This window comes from Ambystoma mexicanum, chromosome 3p (genome assembly GCF_040938575.1).
Source record: "Ambystoma mexicanum isolate Mex_15411 chromosome 3p, UKY_AmexF1_1, whole genome shotgun sequence".
NCBI lineage: Eukaryota > Metazoa > Chordata > Amphibia > Caudata > Ambystomatidae > Ambystoma > Ambystoma mexicanum.
This window is the reverse complement of record NC_090925.1, coordinates 1,136,516,818-1,136,539,423: the sequence shown is the minus strand read 5'-3', so window position 1 is coordinate 1,136,539,423 and position 22,606 is coordinate 1,136,516,818. Positions and strand designations below refer to the sequence as shown.

The window sequence follows — 22,606 nt, the reverse complement described above, 5'->3', positions numbered from 1 at the left end:
GCACTTCAAGGCGGGAAGGGAACAAGGGAGTACAGTAATCATTCTTAGGCCTTGAAGTTTCCGAATGATCTAACAGAAAAACTAGAATAATAGGCCTGACGGCATTAGATGCAGTAAGAATGATAACTCCATAGGTATGTTGCACAGAAAAGGGTCCACATTCTTATCTCTGCACCAGCTGCAGAACTTTCTCCAATGGCAGTGATACAGAGATTTAGTTGCTGGGGTTCTGGCTGAAAGCAAGATCTCCATCACATCTTGCGGGAGGTCCCAATCCTTATACCTCAACCTCTCAGAAACCAAGCGTGAAGGTTGAGAGTCTTGACCTCTGGATGGAGAACCCGACCCCATCTTGCAAGAGAACATCCTCTCTTTGCAGAAGACTAATTGGAGGGCAGATGCTGTGCAGAAGGTCTGGGCACCACCTCCGCCTAGCCCAATCCAGAGCAATCAGTATCATGGATTTCCCGAAATTTCTCAACCTCCTCATCACATGAGGAATTACCGAGCACTGGAAGAAATGTGTAAACTCCCATTCCACTATGAACGCGTCCCCTAGAGTTCCTCTCAGGATGAAATTCCCTGGAGCAGAACAGCTCGCTCTTCCGGTTGACACTGGACGCAAACAGATCTACTTGAGGGGTTCCCCAAGGGTGAAGATCTCTTAAAGGACTTCCTGAGCTCGTTCCCACTTGTGGGAGACTGTGTTCTGCCTGCTCAGAGCGTCCGCCGCCATGTTCTCCTCTTCGGCTAGGTGAACTGCAGATAGGAAGATTCTTTCTTGAATTGCCCAGAACTAAAGCTGCATTGCCTCTCTGCACAGTGAAAGTGACCCTACACCTCCTCTCTTGTGAAGGTAGTACATGGCCACTGTGTTATCTGTCATTATCAGGACATTCTTTCCCCGTACAGTGGGCAGAAAGCCCTTCAGTGCAAATCTGGTAGGCCTCAGCTCCAAAAGGTTAATGAGTTGTTTGGACTCCGATGGAGACCAACGACCGCTGACAGACATTGTTGGCGTGGGGTCCCCATCCTGTGAGTGAGGCGTCCATAAATACTATCATCTCTGGCCGCGGCTGCCAAAAAGGTTCCCCATTCAGAATGCTGTCCTCCCAGGCCCAACACAGGAGATCCTGTGTGATCCTGCTCGGAACATGAAGTAGATCTGACATCTTGCCTGAAAACTGAGACCACTGGGACCTGAGGGCTCAGTGTAGGGATCTCATGCTCAGACGAGCCTCTGGCACCAGAAAAATGCAGGATGCCATGAGGCCGAGCAACCATAGTAAATCGACGGCCAGAAAATCCCGGGCATTCTGAGATCTCGTGACCATCTGATCAATGTGTTGAGCCCTCACCTATGGTGGCAAGGCTTTCCCAGAGGAAGCATCCAAGACCACTCTGAAGAATTGGAGATTTTGGGAAGGTATCATGTGGGACTTCTTGAAGTTGAGGGAGAAAGTGGCAGGTGGGGCTGAGATGTTCCAGGACCTGTTAGAGAGAACGTCCCAATCAGCCAATCATCCAGGTAGGGGTAAACGTGAATCCCTCCCCTCCTGAGACTCGCTGCCACCACCGCCATCAAGTTGGTAAAAAGCCTATGGAAGGTCAGCCCGAATGGCACAACTCAAAACTGATGGTGAGAACCGCCAACAGCGAACCTCAGATACTTCCTTGATTAAGTATTGCCCTCTCTTTGCTTTGACAACAATGAATATCATCTTCCAATCTCTATTAATGTAAGAATTATTCCAAAAGTGCTTTAATTCATTTGTTCAGTATTTAAAGGAATGGTTCGGTCAGAAATTTTTATTGCCCCTACGGATCGGCCATGTATTTTAAGCCTAAGTCGCTCGATTTTAGAAAAAATTCCTATGGCCCTTACCTGAGTTTTCGTCCATTAAACGCACGCGAAAACAGGCACCAGGGAGCTGCTATTTTGTGATAATCCTATCATTTCCCCCATCGCCCTGGCTGACCTGCTTTTGCGGCACTAAATCATATCCCCCGCCCCTGAGCCTGTCATCAGCAGACGCGTACCGCCCATTTCACAACGCCAAAGCACGTCTCGTGTCAACATTCGCTGCGCTTCAGCTAATGACGTGTCGCCATGGAAATGGCAGGACGCCTCTTTCCTCAATAAGTATAAACAGACCATTTCACAACACACAGCAGCAGATTTCCGATTCCATTCCTCTCTCTGTGCTACTTTGAGTATTCTGTGACTCGTTTCTGTGCTCTGGTCAGCTACCTTCGTTGCTTGTAGCCCGTGTGAACAGATACCAGTACCACCGCTATCAATTATTTTAGTTTGTGCAACACACAATGGATACAATAATGCCCTACATGTACGAGCCCGAGTATACCGAGGAGGAACTATTGGAAAGGGAAACACGCAAAAACGATGGGTCTACGGACGGCAGTTGGGAGGACGATTCAACAGCTGAAGAGCCTGGACCTAGTCGCATGGACGGTGTTTCCACCTGGTGCACATGCAATCGGTGAGAGCTAATGCCAACCGAGGACGAGGACTGCTGCTGCTGTGAAAACTCGGGATGCGTGGCCTACATTTCGGAAGGCGAGCCACGACCGCAATGCATCACCGAGCTGCCAGACTTCAGGGCAGCCTGCCTCACACGGTCCGTGTTGAGGATAATGATGGTGCTTATGCACGAACTTCGCACAACTGTTCGTCCTCGTAATCCGAGTAACGAGTAAGTATACTCTGCTTGTCATGCCACTCCCATTTCATGGTCTTCTACTATAACCAAAATTACATATACATATCATTGTAACGCATGAAAGTCGTTCAATAGTGTGCAGTGTCTAGATAGCATTTGTCCGAGCAGAATGACATTAGTTACAAGAATTGTCATTGACAACAAACGTTTATTAAACTTATCTTGGTCATTTAAAAACAGTTTGTTTCATTCCTTTTCACAGGTGGTACAGGCTGGTGGCCTATCGTTCCTTTACATGGTGGCTTCACGGGAGGCTTGGACACCGCGTTTGAAGAGTGATACCCGTCTGTGCCATTCGTGCCATAAGAGAAACGTTCCTGAGTGACAGTGGTCAGTACAGGGGATTTTCTCTCGCTGTGCTGCAACCTGAACTGTACAATGTGTAAAGTTTTGTATTTTTGTGTCAACAAAATAAGCTACAAAATAAAACACCACATATATTTTAACAACGGTTGTTTCGATTTTTTAAATCAATCAAGTGCGTCTCCATTCAAGGATGGACGTCAGACACCTGTGCTCGGAATGGGTGAAGTTCAGGTCGCTGTGAAGCGTGGTGGTCACTATCTAAGCTAACATAATATATTATCAATAATGCATGCACTAAATAACACTTGTTCAAAGTCTTTCAGTCGGTTATGTCTCTATAAAAGTCACACATATATCAATACTATCAATTAACATTGGATTATACAGGCCTTAGGTCAAGGGTCTTGACCACTATAATACACTGTTTGAAGTGTGGGTCTGTGCTCACAAGAATCTCCGATATGTGGCATTTGTTATTGATAGGCAACGATATACTGCAGTAGGGGTCTATATGTTAGTTGGGGATCTGCTAGGTGGGCATCATGGCGTGGTCAGTGGTCTGGCACATGAAGAGAATACCTTGCAGGGGCACAGGGTCAGAATGGCAGTAACTTTCCACTGGCGAGGGTGCGTGAGCAAGGACACGTTTGTGGAGATGAACGAGCAATGTGCTTGGTTCAGGCCAGTTCACATGCAGGACCGTGATCTCAGAGAGTGATGTGTTACATTTATTAACTGTTGCAAATACCTCTGGAGTTTTCCAGTCAGAGTGGGAACGAGGCTGTGGGCCATGTGCTCTGCGCGCTGTACTATCGCAGTGAGGCCAGGTCACCAAAATGGAGTGGAAAGGGGGTACAGAAATGGATGCCCCGTGTCCTGCTCAGTGTTCCCATCTACGCGAATGTCATGCAAAAGTTAACATCACATAAGGCAAGGGACGGGCGCAAAAGGCCAAGGTGCCAAACAGCATGTACACTGCAAAAGGTATCCCACGCCCAGGGGCCATCGCTCACATGGCCTCCTCAGACCCCGTGTCTCCAGACAGGCCTCCCCTGAGGCAGGCCGCCCCCTGCAATCCACATAAGTGTGCCTCCACTCAGCAGTCTTCCTGTGACTTATCTGCACGCCCCAGGCCCATCCATCCCACCCCCTCTATCAAAGGCGGTTCGCACCCGGGGATGAGCGCTTGCATGGGGGGCTGTGACGGGCGCAAACGGCCAAGGTGCCAAACAGCATGTACACTTCAAAAGGTATCCCACGCCCAGGGGCCATCGCTCACATGGCCTCCTCAGACCCCGTGACCCCAGGCAGGCCTCCCCTGAGGCAGGCCACCCCCCTGCAATCCACATAGGTGTGTCTCCATTCAGCAGTCTTCCTGTGCCTTATCTGCACGCCCCAGGCCCATCCATACCACCCCCTCTATCAAAGGCGGTTCGCACCTGGGGATGAGCGCTGGCATGGGGGGCTGTGACGGGCGTTAACGGCCAAGGTGCCAAACAGCATGTACACTTCAAAAGATATCCCACGCCCAGGGGCCATCGCTCACATGGCCTCCTCAGACCCCGTGTCTCCAGGCAGGACTCCCCTGATGCAGGGCGCCCCCCTGCAATAAACATAATACCACGACATACACACATCATTCATTCACAAACACACCCCTGTTTCTAATACTTTATAAACCACTTGATATGTCTCATGAGAACATCTTTGTGCTTTGCAAGTCAACTCCTGAACCTTCTACCTGAGAAGCACTGAGATCTATGCTAATCTGCTCGTCGCCGTGCTATCTGTGACCGCTTCGAGCAAACTCGTCAGTGTGCTACCTGTGGCCATCTACCTGTTCTCCTGCAACATACTGCTCGGCCTACTGAATCCAACTGTTTGTTGGTCAAGGTAAGGCCATGTATCCTAGTCATATTTCGGTAATTTTTACATTTCAATCAATTTCCTATTACAGTACCCAATAGAGCTATGGTCATTGGTCTCATTGCTATTGACTTGAGTTTCAATTGTTATGCTATCAATAGATCTATTTATTTTCATCTGTGTCAATTGTCATCGAATTGCATCCTTCGGGGGTCCAGTCTATAATGTAAGCATGGTTCCTTTTCGTGCAAGACAGAACATCCGCGGGACGAGTCACATGTTCAGAGTTTAGTCACATAATTTAAAAAATGTCTAACTTATGCAAATACTAAGCCGCACACGATGAACTGGTATAGTTCCGGCGACCAAAACAAACCTTGCATTGAGCATGGTATGGTTCATTTACTTTTTTATGACATTTTTATTCATCAAGGTTTTATAATAATCTTGATATTTACTTTACAGAATTTTCAACAATGCCTGCCTGTTCGATTAGCGGTTGCCCTTCGAGGACCCATGCTAAATCTGAAGGCACTACAATGCATGTATTCCCGAAAACTGTTGATCGAATAAGAGAATGGGTCAGACTTTGCGGATATCCACTGGATGAGCTGGAAAGTAGAGTCCAACAAGTCTTTGAGGACAAGAGGGGTAATCGATACCGCATCTGCAGCCGGCACTTTCCCTCGAACATGTACACATCTTGGGTAACAAAGAAGAATAAACGGCGATCGACACAAAAATTGCTCGCAAACGCTATTCCCACTCTATTCGTCCACAATCCGCCACTGGTGAGTCAAGTGTCCGTTTTTAGCTTTAGGCCTTGCGGTAGTGTGTAGGTAGCCGAATGGATTCATTGATATTTTAGGTGGTGTTTCCAATTTGGAATACTTTCGACATTGATATGAGTGTATAGCTTTTTGAATAATGACATTTATCAATATATTATTTTTAGATTTCATAACCCACAAACAAAATCTATATATGGGCACAGGCAACTGTGCTATATTGCACATTACTCAAGTATTCTGTCTCCTTACATGGCAATTTTAAATATTGGCATTTCATTATCAAACAATAATTTACCTTTACAACTTCTTGACTATCCCTTGAATCTGAAGCAAGAACATTCTACTTCCGTCACATGCTCGCAGTTATCAACCACTTCTAGCGCGTATCAGGTAATCATACTTGGCTATTCCGCTACAGACTTGTTTTATGCATGTCAAGTAATAGTTTGTATGTATTGTGTGATTATTTTACCAATTGTTTGGTTAGTGCTTTCCAATTGATATACACCTTAGTTGTCATCCCCTGGTGTTTGTTTTCAGTTATAATTAGTGTTATCCATACTAATGCAAGTACTGTCTATCAGGGAGATGCTGAAGCGTCCACCACATTGACAACAGCCCTAGATGTTCTTCAGCAGCCCGAGGTATGGATACTGACAGCTCAACTGACCGTGATCATCAGGACTGGAACACTTGTCGTTTGATTGTTCTACACCATGTTTCATTTGTGGTTAGCCTTTGATATGTACCTGTTTGGTCAACCCCAAAAGTGTGTTGTGTTTTCAATATTGTAATACTTACTAATGCAAATACAAGTAATTCCGGTGGAAGCGGGACTATGCGGATACGAATCGGCGCAACAGCTTTCGGAAGTGTGCACCATATTGACAACAGCCCTAGATATTCTTCAGCAGCATGAGGTATGGATACTGACACCTCCATCGAACGTGATCATATAACGTGATTCCATTGGCTATACTTTCTTCCCTATTAACGCAAGTACTGTGTTTCAGGGAGATGATGGAGCTTCCACTACAATCACAAGATCCCATTTAGATGATGCAGATGTAAAGAAATCGGAGAAATAAGTCAATTAAATCTGATCATTTTTAAATATTCCTTGATTCTTTTAGACCATGCAACATTTGTGGTTATCTCTTTATATGTACCTGTGCCGTCGACCCCAAGTGTGTGTTATGTTTACGATATTGAAAACCATACTAACGCAAGTACTGTGTTTCAGGGAGTTGCTGATGCCTCCTCTTCAATACAATCATTCGTGGCAGTCCATGTAGAGCCAGAGGTATGGATACTGACAGCTCCATCGAACTAGGTCATCAGAGCTCGAATACTTGTCGTTTGATTGTTCCACACAATGTTTAAATCGTGTTTGGCTATTGAGATGAACATATGTGTTCGTCCTCACGTGCGTTTTATGCTAACAATATTTTGATACACAGTAATGAAAATACTATGTATCAGGGAGTCGATGGAGCCTCGTTCCGTGCTGTCTATGCGGATACAGAAAATATAGTCGTTGCAGCGCAAGGGGAAGGGGAGACATGCGGATACGTATCGGAGCAACAGCGTGCAGATGTTGAAGGTCGAGTCAAAAAAGTTGCAAAGAAAAGAAACAAAAATAAGGTTAGTTACAAACAGTTCATAACTTTAGAATTTTTTTTGTGCTGGGGACTATTTTATGTTTTTTTCCAGTCAATTGTACTATACTTTATCTTGTGTTGAAACTGAACATCCCTTTTCAATCTGTCCTCTAGTTACCGGTGGGTCTACGAACTATACATACACAGACAGTGAAGTGAATGAGAGATGTTGCTTGCCAGACCATTTACACTATGGAGGAACTATTAATTCAGACGCAGCATGTTGAGACTCGGGATGCTCATGTCCAATGGCCAGAACATGAAATGAATGTGTCTGGAGAATCCAGCAAAGTTGTATTGGACCATTGCTACAGTACGACCGCACCGCCGCAACAACATGATACTGGATGTATTGAAGATAGCTCTGAAGTAGTCGCAGATCAATTCACACAATCTACACCCGCCAAAAAATTGCCACCAAAAAAGCTGTTGACATTGTTGTGTTCTCCCATCAATGTTAAGGTAGCAGATGTTGAAATGAAAGAATGAACCAGCAGCAGCATTCACCTACGCATTTGAACTTGATAGCAGCAATATTTCTTTCAAATGCGGTGATATGTCCTCAACGTCACAGGCCGAAACAACTTTGACACAGGATGACAGTATAATGAAAGAGGGCAAATACATAGTATTCGACAGTTGTTTGATGGATATTAGAAGTATGCTGAAATGTGGCCATTCCGTCAGAGGGAAAGTATGTGGGAAGCCATTGATTCATGTGACTCGTCAAAAACAAGGCAGTAACGTCACAATACAGGCCGCCTGTAGATTACAGCATACATTATCATGGTCTGCACAACCGATGCTGGGGAAACTGCCAGCAGGCAATCTACTGTGTGCAGCTGCATCACTTTTTAGTGGCTCCAGTTTTAGAAAGTTAGAGTCTTTCTTTCAGTTTGTGGGACTCCATTTCATTTCAAAAACGCAGTACTACAAATACCAACATGATTATCTGTTTCCGGCTCTAGCAAGTACATTAGAAGGCAAACGATTCAGGCTAGCTGGCGATGGACAGTGCGACAGCCCTGGATTTTCTGCCAAGTACTGCACCTACCACTTTCAGGACATGGATAGTAAGAAAATTGTGAGTTTGGTGGTCGTGCAGGTAACACAATGTACATCCTCAGTGGCCATGGAGAAACTAGGATTTATAAAATCAGTGGAATATCTACAATCGAGGGGAATGCACATCGACCTCATAGCCACGGACAGACACGTTTCAATTGCCAAGACAATGAGAGAGCAGTTCCCACATATTAAACATCAATTTGACGTATGGCATCTTGCTAAATCAATCAATAAGAAAATCTCGGCTGCAGGGAAAAAAAAAGGTTTGGAAAGTATTTCAGAGTGGTCCCAGTCTATCAGCAACCATCTTTGGTGGAGCTCCAAAACTTGTGAAGGGTCAGTTGAAATACTACTTGAAAAATGGCAGTCACTGATGCACCACTGTACCAACGTGCACCGCTGGTCAGAAAACCTACATTTCCACCAATGTGAACATGGCCCTTTATCCCCAGTGGAGGCATGGAAGAAGAAGTGGTTCAATCCATCTTCACCGACACACAAAGCCATTGAGAAGATTGTTTTCGATAAAACTCTATCAAGAGATTTGAGGGGACTGACAGAATTCTGCAACACAGGAGGTTTGGAGGTGTTCCACAATATGTGCCTAAAGTACAGGCCAAAGCGCTTGCATTTCAGCATACAGGGCATGAGACATAGGACTCTACTTGCCGTCTTGGCCCATAATGAGAATCTCGGCCATGAACAATCTAGGACTAAGGGTAATGTAAGGATGCCTCGCTACACTAAGGCCTTTTCAAAAAGAAGTAAGCAATGGGTGATCAAACCAGTCTATGAGGAAATGGAGTTCGACTTTGTCAAAAGCCTTATTGTTGCTGTATTAGAGAAGCACAGATATGGAATTTTGAACATTTCTGTGCAGAGCACTGATCCATTGCCACCCAACATTGCAACTGTGCCATGTCCACCCAAAGGAGAGCTGGTTGTGAAATACAAATCCCGGTTTAAATAATTGTAATACGATTGTCTTTTTGTAAATAAATGTTATTGTACAGTGTGCATACAAAGTACGCTAACCCTAACCCCTACCTTCACCATCCTGGGTGCCGAACTACCTGGGTGTCATCTTTGAATTCTCTCTCTATTCACCTCATATTGCTGACCTTGTCTATATGTGTAGTATATATTTTTGTTGATGTAACTAATTTTCGCAATCTCTTATAAATGCTGGGCACTGTTAACCGAGGGGAGGCTTGCGTATTGCAAATATTAAAACAAACAAACAATAAATCTCACTTTCAACTCAACTCCTCTGGTACTTTATACTTTCCCTGACCTTCCCCAAAAAATTAAAAGTCTCAATAGTTATGGTTCTTTGGGGCTTCAAAGCTCGCAGACAACGAGGACATAATTGGGGCCTTAGAACGCGCCAAGCGAGCCGTTGCAGATGGGAGAGAAGCCAGTTCGCATTTGCACATTGAGGCGCACTACATAGATGGATTCAAAACTTCAAGTTCTCACAGATGGCTTTACTACGGGATGTTGCAAAGAAAGAATGTATGCTCATTTCTAGTGAAGGTCAGCGGCTTTGATTTTCAGCTCGCGCCCTGAAGAGGCTTACAACTCGCACTGGCAGTATAAGGTTCTATTGTTTTTTGACCTTGAGAGGCAGGGACCATGCAGAAAGAACTTCATTTGAAGGGGAGATTGGGGGGTGCAATAACGTAAGAGACGATAAGGCAGAAAATTCTTAAACTAGATCGAGTTTCATGTTAGTTCAGTATACGAAAAATCGTTGTCAAGAGCACAGTGGGATATACAGACTGCATTACGCAGAGACACAATGGAAATTGCAAATATAATGTAAGTAATTCTTTAGATGCTTTTATACCGGAATGAAGAATTAATGAATGGATGCATGAATAAATGAATGAATGAAGAGCTTTGAAAAGGTTTGTGGGATCGTCCTTGTAGCGGGCACATGGGCATGCAGGTCCACATTCCACACGCCTTTAGACAAAAAGTCGTTTCTCATTGTGTACTAACCTCAATTTATTTCGTAGTTTTCGCATTGATTTTAGAGCCGAACATACTCCATTGCACTATCCTTGAAAGCAAATAGTTTCAGCTCTGCCGTAATAAATAAAATGAATAATATTAATAAAGATCGGCTGGCGAGACTAATTATACATTTTATGTTTTCAAAATAGGTATTTCCTCCCATTTTGCCCCTGCCACCAGTTTCAGACACCGGCAGATGGTTTCTTCAGCCGCCAGCTGCAGCTTAATGTAAACAACTGCACCATTCTGATGATTTTATGGGACGATCGCCAAGGGCCCATATGCCCTTACGCGGTACTAGCGGCTAGAAGCAACATATCAACCTTTACGCTGGCCTAGTGCCTACTTGATGGAACAGCCCTGCGGTTCAACGTGCGACAAAAGTGCTTCTTTGAACGAAATCCAACACCCTGTGTACCATAAAGGAACAGCGCGCGACTCACAATAAAATTTTACGGATTTGCAAATAGAGATAAAAGAAAATAAATGACTTTCGGAGTTCATATGGCAATTGCAGAATATTCTATAAACATTTAATGTCAAATAAATGTACTTTACCAAATGTACTGTGTTGCGGTTTGATTTTAAAGTACAGTTTCATATTCCGAATTGTGGCGCGCTGTGTTGTGAGTTGATCTGTGTTGGTTTCCGGCTTCTGTTTGAAGTCGCGTAGAAGACGACTGGGTGCATTTGCCTACGCTGCACAGTAACGTCACGGAGAGAGGCGGGGAATATGAATGTTTTGATAATGTCAGGCTCAGGGGTGGGGGATATGATTTAGTGCCGCAAAAGCAGGTCAGCCAGGGCGATGGGGGAAATGATAGGATTATCACAAAATGGCAGCTCCCTGCTGCCTGTTTTCGCGTGCGTTTAATGGACGAAAACTCAGGTAAGGTCCATAGGAAATTTTTCTAAAATCGAGCGACTTAGGCTTAAAAACACATGGCCGACCCGTAGGGGCAATAAAAATTTTTGACCGAACCATTCCTTTAAAATTGGCCTCATTACGACCCCGGCGCTAAACCATGGTGCTATTACCGCCCCATTCCAAGGTTGGCGGGGCGGTAATTCCCCATTCACCATGGGCCCTTCCCCATTCCCATTTTTGCCCCATAGGGCTCAATAGGTATGGGGAAGGCGCTAAGTACGGTGCCGCAAATTGCGGCACCGTACTTAGCACCAAGGTCCCTTTGCGGCACCCTAGGTCGGGTCCCACAAACGGAACTCGTAATGAGGCGTTAAGGGTTTAACGGCGCCGACGCCTTTTACGGCGCCGTTAAACCCTTAACGCCAGGGTCGTAATGAGGCCCAATGTCTATGTCCAGATAGCAGTCTGAAATGGAGCGCCTCTGGGTCACCTCGCATAGGGCAAGTCACCAGTCTTCTTCTGCGCTCCCTTCCGACCCACTGCTGTTTCAGCTTCTGCTTCCCATGTCGGGATTTAAATGCCTGACCGCTCCGGTCACACCTCCAGTGCTAGCGCTTTATATGCAGTGTGTCCGCTTCACTCCTCATGTACTCCGGTGCTCGCCAGCCACCGAAGAACTGCATAGACTTAGGAGAGCTCCTCTCTCCAGCGGGACAGTCAGCCTTCACACTGCTTCCCGCTGCATGATCCCTGCACCTGAAGGCTTTTTAAGTACCCAAAGGTCCCGCTTACTTTTGGGTCATTAGAGCTATTAGACTGCTTATCCTTATGCAATTTGTTATGTTTAACGGTTGCACCTTTCAGAAACCAATTTAAAGGAACTACTGGTTTGTTCTTGGTTCTATAGTTTGTAGCCAAAAGTGAATCATAACCATCAAAATTGAGGCTATTGATTCTATGATTGCTATACATAGTATTCTCATGTTGATTATGCGTTTTTTCATCACTAATACTGTGGGTGGTTTTCAAAAGGGAACCTTACTTTGACAACACGCTATTAGGTTTTCTGGTATTCGGGACATTTTGTCTTCCAAAGCAGGTGAATACTGCGTCCCTCCTAACGGAGTCACCTTATTCCTTTGGTGGCCTTCTCCTCCCAGGTAATCCACCCAGCGAATACCATCAACATGGTTAGGATCAGGTAGCAGCTGCCTTCCCCTGGCAACCTAAGAGGAGACTTTAGGCAGGGATTCTGTGAGGAATCGACAGGATTCATCACACTTCATAGTGTAATATGATTTCTGAACGTTTAGCCTTGACAAACAGTGCAGCGTAAAACAGGGCCCATTAGTAGAGCGCCAAACAATCCTTAAAACATTCAGACCAATCAGTAGCCCAGTTTACAGAACTATATAGCCGTTAGAGCAACATTTTAATTATAAAGTGTACATCATTAACTGAAAGCAGATTTCCAACTCGTTCATCAAATATTTCACCTCTATCATACGTCGCAACTCTTGCCGCCGCTCTTCAACATCCTTGAATCTTCTGTCACATTGGGGCCGCACAGTACTGCAATCCATCGCCGACTGTGACAAGGCAGATGGAAGAACAGAAAGTTAGCCAGCAAGAAGAAACATACACTAAAACATGATGCAGATTATTGAAAGGTACTGTCATGGTGATTCAGATACTGTGCCCAGTCGCCACAAAATGCTTTACAGAGGTTTGAAAAATATTCTGCTGAACAGGACTTGACAGAAACTGCTCCAAAAAATATACCGTCTTGTAAAGTCAAAGATTGTGGATGCCAGTGTGACTGAGGCCCTCTGAAATCGGCATAGAAATACAAAACAATCACAAAACACTTGCAGCTGCCTATAATTCAAAGTTATGCTGCTCTTACAATGTAATTCAGTCCAGTTAGCCACAGGTTGCAGGAGAATAAGCTGGTTCACTCCGCTAGCCTGGCAGACACTTCGACTACACACCCCGCCTATGTGTTCCCCAACTCTAGCCGCACCGATCTGTTCACCTTACATTAAAATGTACAGGCAGCCATTGAGTGATCTACAGCTAAGCAGAAAAGAGGATAGGGAAGGTAGACAGAGAGCGATATGAAAACGCAGCATCACTAACCACAACCTGAAACAGCCTAGAACACACAGATCTATAACCAGAGAAACACAGGATCTTTCAGCAGCATGTAACTTGGGCTTTGTGAACAATAAACTCTATTTCTATATAAACTCCTCAAAGAGGAGGACGCACCAAACGTCTTATGGGTTCCAATCAAAGAGGATTACTCACTTAACAGAAATGAAAGATAAACGCACAAAGCACATTATGGTAGGAGAAAAGCACAAAGACCTCAGAAAAAGTTAGCTTGGTGCACCATTAGTCATTCAGTAATTTATATTATTTTGGCAATACAGAAATTCCTAAATTCTGAGCACCTTATGCCCGGGAATTCCTGCCCTCTCCGGGCTAAGGCTTAAGTAGACACAATGCACTCAAGGAAATGGTCTACCCTTTCCTTTTTATCTTTGAAAGTGTATGTGCACTGTGATGATGTTTCATGCTTGGCCCTGAGGTTTTGTGTGGTGGCTATATGATGTGGGGCTCAGGGCGGTATTTGAAGTATGATCCCCTGTTCTTCCCAACAATACTGGTGGGCATAGGACAAGGGACCATACATCACTGATGCTACTGTTGCTTCCCCTTTAAAGCATTTGATACGCATAATCTACTGATATCTCAGATCCTGTAGATCCAGGACCTGCAGTATTTTTATAGCTGTGATATTCTTGCATAGCTTATCATAGCCAAATCAACTAATAACACGTTCGCCAGCCAGCAGTGAAGGAGGAGCAGGCCGTGAAGGAGACTGCTGGAACCGTCCACAGAGCATGCTTCATCCAAGTAAGCATTTATACTCATTCTGTCACCTCCCAGATGGTGGACCAAAGGTACGTTCCAATTGTGAGGTATTGTAAGAAAGACTCGGACATAGAGGTATACTGTTGTTTGCTATAAACCTTTATTAAACTAAATGGGTTGTATAAAAGCCCATCTTTCCCCAACTCTATAAGGAGTTTACTTGCCTCAACAAAACCAACTATGGTCTCGGTCAAGATGTCCAAAGTAAAAGTCTTCCGTCAGTGCCAGGACTGCCGACCCAACCCATCCCTTTAAGATGAGGCACCAATACTTTGAGATGAATGGGGATGCAGAAGATACTGCAATATCAATAATCGAAACGACTCAGGAATTTGGCAAAAGGTCGACTGTTTTAATGTTAATTATCTAAAACAGGGAGTACAACGGACGTCTCACAGCATGGTCTCAATGCTTTTCATAAAAAACGTTACTTTTATAATGAAAACTCGTCATAGCCGATATTAACCTACGTATTTGCTAACGTCATCTTACGTGGCAAACTACAAAAACCTAGTGGCAAATGTGATAGGCTCAAAGGGAACATCTAAGTATACGTTCCATACTAGTCTAAGAAAGTGATAGGCTCTTTAATGTCAGGTGGGCAAGTAAGCCCTCCCATCAACAAGTCACTGTAAACGTCACTAAATACCCAACGTCGCATTGGTTACACAAACTATAGGGCCCACAATTACGCGCACCCCTATAATTGGTTGGCACTCTTACATCCATCAGTACCTTTCCACCCTCGTTAGCAGCACGTATGCAGGATTTCCAGGTGCTGATGAGCTGGTCATAACCATAGCTTCCCACCAATTAGCATATCATCTATCATCACCTCAGTGGTCTGCATGTAAATTAAGCCTTTGACCTCAGTCTTGGAAATGTTCTTTGTTCTTGAGAATACAGGGGAGTAGAGGCACGCTCTGTCTCCCTGCATAGGTGTGGTTCGTCATGTTTGTCCAGCTTCAACCCTCCACGTGACTGAAGACCACAAATTTGAGCTTGGGTGCATTTAAAATACTATTTAATCAACCTCTGTCTTCCTTGTTTTTGTCCATGTCTTCTGAACAGGAGTTTCATTCTTTCACAAGATTGTAACCAATGTCTGCTCATCCCAGTCCGATACGACCTTGGCTTCTTGGGGATCGTCCAGCCTCGCCCTTTTGAGATTCAATTCTGTAATTCAATTGCGACACACTGGAAAGGCCTTCCTTTTCTGGTCCAGCTCTGTTATAACAGATAATGGAATTTCTTGCTTACTCCTATATATGTATACGTTGGCGCATGCCGCAATCTATTCACTATAAAGCTAGCCTCAAGACTACTTCGTCTGCTTGTGTTTCTTTGCATCCGTACACGTGCAAAATAACTTGATATCTTCATAATTTCTGTAGCATAAGCTTCTTCATCTTGATCCCAAGTTGTCACTTATCTTTGATACTTTCTTGATACTTTATAGAATATCTACATTCTATGATCTCTGCATTTCTTCTATGGACGTCAGTCTTGTCTCATGTGAAGTCACCAATCTGCTCTTTCATTCTTTTGTCCTGTTTCTTCTGGAATTTCATTCAAATGGCCATCATACTGCCGTGTATGCAGGTATTGCTTTCTCAATGGGAACCTTGCTTCCAGGATTATTCTTGGTATCTGCATTTTAACTGGTACTGTATCTGTTTCACACTCTGGTTCCCAACATATAGGTAATATGGGCGATATGGTTGAGGTGAGGGTACTTGGCTCCTTCTCTGCACTACCACCCCCCTCTGGGCGATTCATCGACCACTCTCCCATCATCCTTCACATATAGAAATCCTTTTCTGAAGAAATGCTTCTTTGGGACCCATATCTTTCAGGCATCCAGCAGATTTCACATGCTCATACTTGTTCCAAGTCATGGGCATGCACTGTCCATTTGGACTGCAATGGATACACTTTCCCACATACTACTTATGATTCTTTGGATACAGGAATTTCGTTCCCTCAGGTGCATGGATGCTGGTTTTCATGAAATCTTTGATTTCTTTATCTGTCAACTCCTTGGTTTTCCATCCTGATTCAACATCAATCATGATCTTCATTCCTATGGCTTTCTTTGCAGTCTTCTTGCATTGTGAGTTTATCCTAATCACACAGAATTCAAGCAATACCATCAAGATCAGGGCTCCAAGAAAATTGAACATGTCTGCCATCCATTGTGGAACCCCAAAAAAGATTGATCCAAACCAGCTATCATCAGCAATGTCTTCCACTTCGTCTACCATTTGGATGTGTAGCTTCGTCAGCATTTCTATGGCCTCTGTCAATGTTCCATTCTCGAGAGAAGGTATAAACGTGCAACATGATTCTGCAATTTTTTTCACAAACACCATCCATAGCTGTTATGTCCAGGAAATATCTATTCAGTCATCAGTAGTATGGCTCTCATCTCTTCCCTGATCGCATTGAACCCCTCAATGGTGGTGTTGACTGTCCGTAACAATTCCCATCTGGTAATCTGTAGCCATTTAATATTTGCTCCAACCTGGATCCTTGGCATGAAGATCATCGTGAATATCGACGAAGTCTGGCTGAACAGTATATGTTCATATGGAAAGGGATCAAGGCTTCTATCGACTTGGCTGAGAAATAGTTCTCCCTCTTTATTTGACTTATCAGCTCTACAGCCTCTTCCTTCTCAAGTGAGCGTCTGCTTTGGGAAAGCTGTCAATGAATGTTTGAGTCACTTTTAGGAATCACCAATGCTGGTACATGAACATTTACTATGGAACATCGTCCTCCCCAATCCTTGCGTAGCTTCATATAAGATCTGGATCCACATGCCCAGTAGTGATCCATGATCATTGCTGTCCCAATGTTAATTCCTGGTGCATCAAAGACTCCACCACAGTTCCGGTATTCTACGACTTTTCTTGTGCCATTGTTTCTGAAGCACTTTCCAAAGGCACTATCTGCAAAGGTCATCCTTCATCTTCGACCCATGTCAGTAGTTTAGCAAGTTTTGACCATAAAGGTTTAAACAGCATTTCCGCGTTTTCAATAGTTGGCTGGTAGTGACACATTATTATCCAATCTCTGCAGATCACTGCACCTTCTTCCCAACCATCTGGTGAAAGCACTGATCCCCAAATCTGCAACAGGCCTCTATTCTTCCATCTATGAATTTCTTCTGCAGATTTTCCTGGACTCTCCAGTCTTCTGCTTACTTCCCATCTGATTCCTGCTTATTTCACTCCAGACCTTTCGTATCTGATCACACGATTCTTAGTATGAGCTTGCAGTCCCGTCTTTGAGTCTCACCGTCCTCTGGATCTGTCCATTAAGTTGCCCATTTGAGATAGGCTGTTCGACCCATGAACTGGCCTCTTGTACGGCAGAATGGTATGTGTGACAAACAAGGTGCAGTCAGGATGTCTACTTCAATAGCTATGAAGATCTTAGACTTCCCCATGCTATAAGGCAGGAGTGCACATACAAAGCATTCCTCTTTCGAGGTCCTCCTTCCCAATTCTTTCATATGCTGATACCATCTGTTATTCCCCAAGTGTGCTGTACTATCCAAGTAATAATTTAACTCATGATCATCCTCCCCGGCAATTCTCTTAGGTCTCATTCTCTTCTTATGAGTTTCTATAATCATCTCATGAAGTATGCCAACATAATTCCTTATTACTGGACAAATAATAGGAACATTTGTCAGTATACTTGGTGCTTTTACATTTGCAATCTGTGTAGGAGAAAGCTCCTGAAGCCTCTTTTTAGCAGCAGAATATGACAGCCACAGAGAGTCCTGTATAATCTCCAAACGTGACCTCCCTCCAAAAGGTAACCCAGATTTATCTATCACAGGACTAGGTGCCTTTAAAAGGTACCTCCATTGTAGGAACAATTACATAAGGTCTTGGCTGCCTATAGTTGCCGCATCTGTACCCTCCTTCTGCATAGGAAGATACGCAGGAATCCTTGCTCTATTTGGATCCAAGTAGTAAGCAGTACGCACTGTAAGTGAGAAAAGTATCACTATAAACAAAATACATGTATACATGACGTATAGATAAGCTTACTTCTTACAACAGTAGCTTCTTGCACATCGTGGAGGTCTCTAGTTGTTGGCCATAACATTATTACTATTGGTGCTGCCCATTCTTAATCTTTTTTAAGGAAGGAAAAATCAACTTTTATTCGGGCAACATAATGAAATATTCTAGAAGCTACTGAATCTGTTCCACAAGTTCCCCGATCAGCTGGCTGATTGCAGGACGACTCACAAAGTTCCTAATGTAGTCAAAGGAATCGTCCTTTCGTCAGACTAAATGTAGATACTTCTCCAGCAAGAAATAAAAGACTTCAGACAGATAGACTTTGGATATCTTCCCTCAAATGTCTCATTCAGGATGTCCTCAGTGTTCACTCGAATATAGATTGACTTGCTCAATTAGATCACATAGCAATTCATTAAGTGCCACTGTATTCCTCAGATCTCTCAAGAAAGTGCGAACGTCAGTTTGTCTTCCAACAAGATGTGGGCATTCCTCAATTAAATAATAGAAGACCTTCCCAACCAGTCTATGGGTGTTGTCAGCCGATAGGGGCATTTGTGTTTTCCCCACTGTACTCAGGATGCTAGAATCTCCTCATGATTGGACCATTCTTAGGATCTTGCAGGAAATTACTAATGTCAAAAGTTCTCCCCACCAACGCTGGGCAAGAACGAAGAATGTAGAGAAAAAATAAATATCCACGCACGTCTTCCTATTACCTTCACTGCTGACGGCGTTACGTCCTGCACGATAAACTCTGAAAATTTCCATACAGGGTATGATCACTGGGAAAAAGTTTGGGAAGACGTAATTCTTCCCATCCAGTTGTTGTTTGTCTCCATCTGTGTTCTGAGCCCCACAACCCTTCCGCTTGAGCTGATCTGAAATGCCAGAGATACTTGGAGTCATACCTGTTAAATACACACGTAACTCCTTTCCTAACAATTCTGCTGTTGTCTGGGCATCATTTGTAGTTCTAGATGGAGGTGTGAGGGGTGTCCTCATGCGCCTCCCTGTCACTATTTCATGCAGTGTAATATAGTGGTCGGAACCTGGTTATTTTCTCAACGCATACAATGCCAGTAGTAGGCAATGCAACCATCCTTTCTTCAAGGTAAGCTTCAATTTGGCTATTCTTTCTTTAAGCAGGCCGTTCAGTCTCTCACAGATTCTGTTCGCTTGCTGGTGATAAGCCAATGAAAACCTGTCCTTTATACTAAGCAACAAGCTTATCTGTTCAAAGACTTCATTAACAAAATGAGGAACATTATCTGATCTCAATACTTCACATATTCCCCATCTGGGAAACACTTCTCGTACTAAAAATTTAGCTGCGCAGGTGGAATCTGGATGTGTACATGGACCAGCTTCAATCCAATTTGAAAAGTGACATACTACAACAATGATATATCTGTATCCATTACAGACGTGCAGCATGTCGACATAGTTTATATGTAAATGCTGAAAAGGACGATTAGGTCTTGAAATAACTCCTCTAACTGTATGCAGTGTGTGCACAGCAGTAAACTTTTGACATACAATGCAGTTTACTACATAAAATGCAACGTGTTCTACCAAATTTAGTACAAACCAGTCCTTCGCAATAGCTGCTGCAACGCCACCCTTAATAGGGCTACAGGCATCACTGGTTTACCAGTGCTTTCCTGTCTCCATAATGCTTCGGAAGGAGTAAAAGAACACCCCCTCCGCCTACAAAGGTCATTCTCGTCCTGCGGCTCTTCCACTTGAATTTCCATTAGCTGAGTCTTAGACAAGTTGTTATAACTTTCAGGCACACTCATTATCACCACCATGCTTTTGTTCACATTAGTCGTATCAAACGCAATAATGGTGTCTGAACATGCAATATGTTTCACTTCCTCATCTGCAGCTTGATTTCCGCGCAAGATAAAGTCTGCCCTTTTAGAGTGAGCTGCGCACTTAACGATTGCGATGCCTACTGGGATTTGTAATGCTTTAATGAGTCTGTCCAATAAAGCTGCATGCTGCATTGGAGTGCCATCCGCTCTGAGGTAGCCCTTTCTTTTCCAACGTGCTAGCCCTGCGTGTACTATCGATGTCATGTAGGCGGAGTTACTATACACCGTTACTTCCTGGTCTGTGTGATTCTCGAGCGCAACAATCAACGCCACTAACTCTGGAGTCTGTGCTGAGAAGTGAGACAGTAGTCATGCACTTGTCAATAATTCAAACTCTCCATTGGCCGTGTGCGTTACCACAGCGGCACCTGTATATCTCTGCCCATCATTTTAATCAATCCTAGAAGAACAGTCAATAAAGAGAATCTCCCCAGCTGTCAAAGCATTTTCTTTCACCCTCAGGATCTCTTCTGCCAGTGGTTCTGCTACAAACATGGCAGGGTTCACTATCCTGCATCAAACTATTTTAATTGCTGGATTCGATATGACCACCTCGTAGGCAGAAGCCCTTTGAGAAGTCAACGTACCTTTAGGTTTTTCCAAAATGGCAAACAAAGCATGTTCAACAAATAACATCATGGAACACCCCATTACTATGCTGGCAGCCATCTCAATGGCGAACGCGGCGGCTGTCAAAGATTGTTTGCAAGGAAAATGACCCCTCATTACTGGGTCTAAAATCCCACTATAACATGCAAGGGGCTTGTACCCCAAGGTGGTTCGCTGCGCGAGTACTGCTCTCATGACAGTGCCATTCGTGAGCAAAAATAAGAAGAATTCCTCAGCATAATTGGGAATTCCTAAAACTGGAGCTGTGCAAATTGCTTTTTTCAACTCATCAAACCCTTCCTCCATTTCCTCAGTCCAGACAATTTTTTCCTGAGTTGCCTGTGCTTTTTTCAGAGCCTGCAACAGGGGCCTTATGTATGAACTGTAGTCAAAGATCCATGCTCTCACATAATTACACAGTCCCAAAAATCTTTGCATGTGTTTTATCATGTGTGGTTTTGCTGTTTTCAAAATAAACTCAGCTCTCTCAGGAGTAACTTTCTTTCCTTCATGCAAAATTAACGGACCTATGTACAGCACTTCTTGACAATACTGCAATTTCTCCTTGTCTACTTTATATACTTTCTCTGCAAGAATAGTCAGTAACTGAACTGAATCACGTCTGCACTCTTCCTCTGAGGTGCTACAGACTAATATCTAATCTACGTATTGTAACACAACACTTTGCAAATCAATATGTCATGATCCATCGATCCCGCCCTTTCTGGTCTTCCTGGTCACTGGCACGTCGGGGGTTACTCGTGGTAGTACACCCAACATGGGTGTATACACGGAACGCAGTCTATCGACCTTTACGTCCTAGGCAGCACGCTCTATAAATTAGCCACTCCCCTGCGGCTCGGCGTGTCTCAATGCTACCGTTAGTTGTGGCTTGACGTGTGTCGTAGTTCGTGCTCCTGGAACTGTTGCTTCCCAAATTCCCGGAACCCATTATTTACTCCTTTTCCTTCCCCTCTCCTTGTACCTTATCCTTCCGCGTTTCACGCGTTCCGCCCCCGAAGGTTGCCTTCCTTCCTGGAGTTCCTTGAACCCGGACGAAGAAGGTGGACGAATCCTGGAATCCGAAAACGGCCAAGCGGACTTATACAAGACCCGAACAGCACGGAAGAAAACCCCAGCGAAGGATTTCGCCAAGCAGCGAAAACAGGTGAGAAAAAGTGAAACCTGTGACAGATTGAGACGCCACCTGATTGATTTTGATACGGACATGGAAGCGGCCATCCAGGACCTTATGCGTGGTATGCAAGAGTTGATGACCGAAGTGCAGAATTTAAAGGCAGAGAATGCCGCCTTAAGGCAATTGGTGTTATCCCCTGAATCCGCCACGAAAGAGAGTGTAATACTGGGCAGCGTTGTTGATAAATATGATGGTTCCGCAAAGAGCCTTTGTGGATTCCTTGATGCATGTTTGGTCCACTTTACTTTTAAGCCCTATTATTTTTCTACACCCAGGGCTAAGGTGGGGTTTATTATCTCGCATCTTTCCGGTAATGCCTTCACCTGGGCCACCCCACTAGTTAACTCTGGGGATGCTCTCCTGGATGACGACGGTTTCATACAGGCCCTTAAGACCATGTTTGACTGCCCACAACAGGTCTACAGTGCCCAGGAACGTCTACTCGACTTTCAAAAAGGTACCCAGGATATGCTCACGCATGTCACTCGCTTAAAACAGCTGGCTAAAGAAGCGGATTGGTCCTCTGAAGCTTGTTTTAATCTATTCCGAAGAGGGCTAAACGAAGACATCAAGGATGAACTAGCCAGAGTGGCACGCCCGAGTTCCTATCAAGCCTTGA

At 44.2% G+C, this 22,606-nt stretch overlaps 1 protein-coding gene across 1 annotated transcript in view; it reads right to left on the bottom strand.

The window, feature by feature from the left end:
- MEIKIN (meiotic kinetochore factor) overlaps positions 1–22,606 on the bottom strand; it is a 1,264,509-nt gene that overhangs the window by 262,454 nt on the left and 979,449 nt on the right. Inside the window, exon 11 of the mRNA XM_069650059.1 lies at positions 12,817–12,909. Coding sequence (XP_069506160.1) covers positions 12,817–12,909 — 93 coding nt within the window. The remainder of the gene's footprint in view (positions 1–12,816; positions 12,910–22,606) is intronic.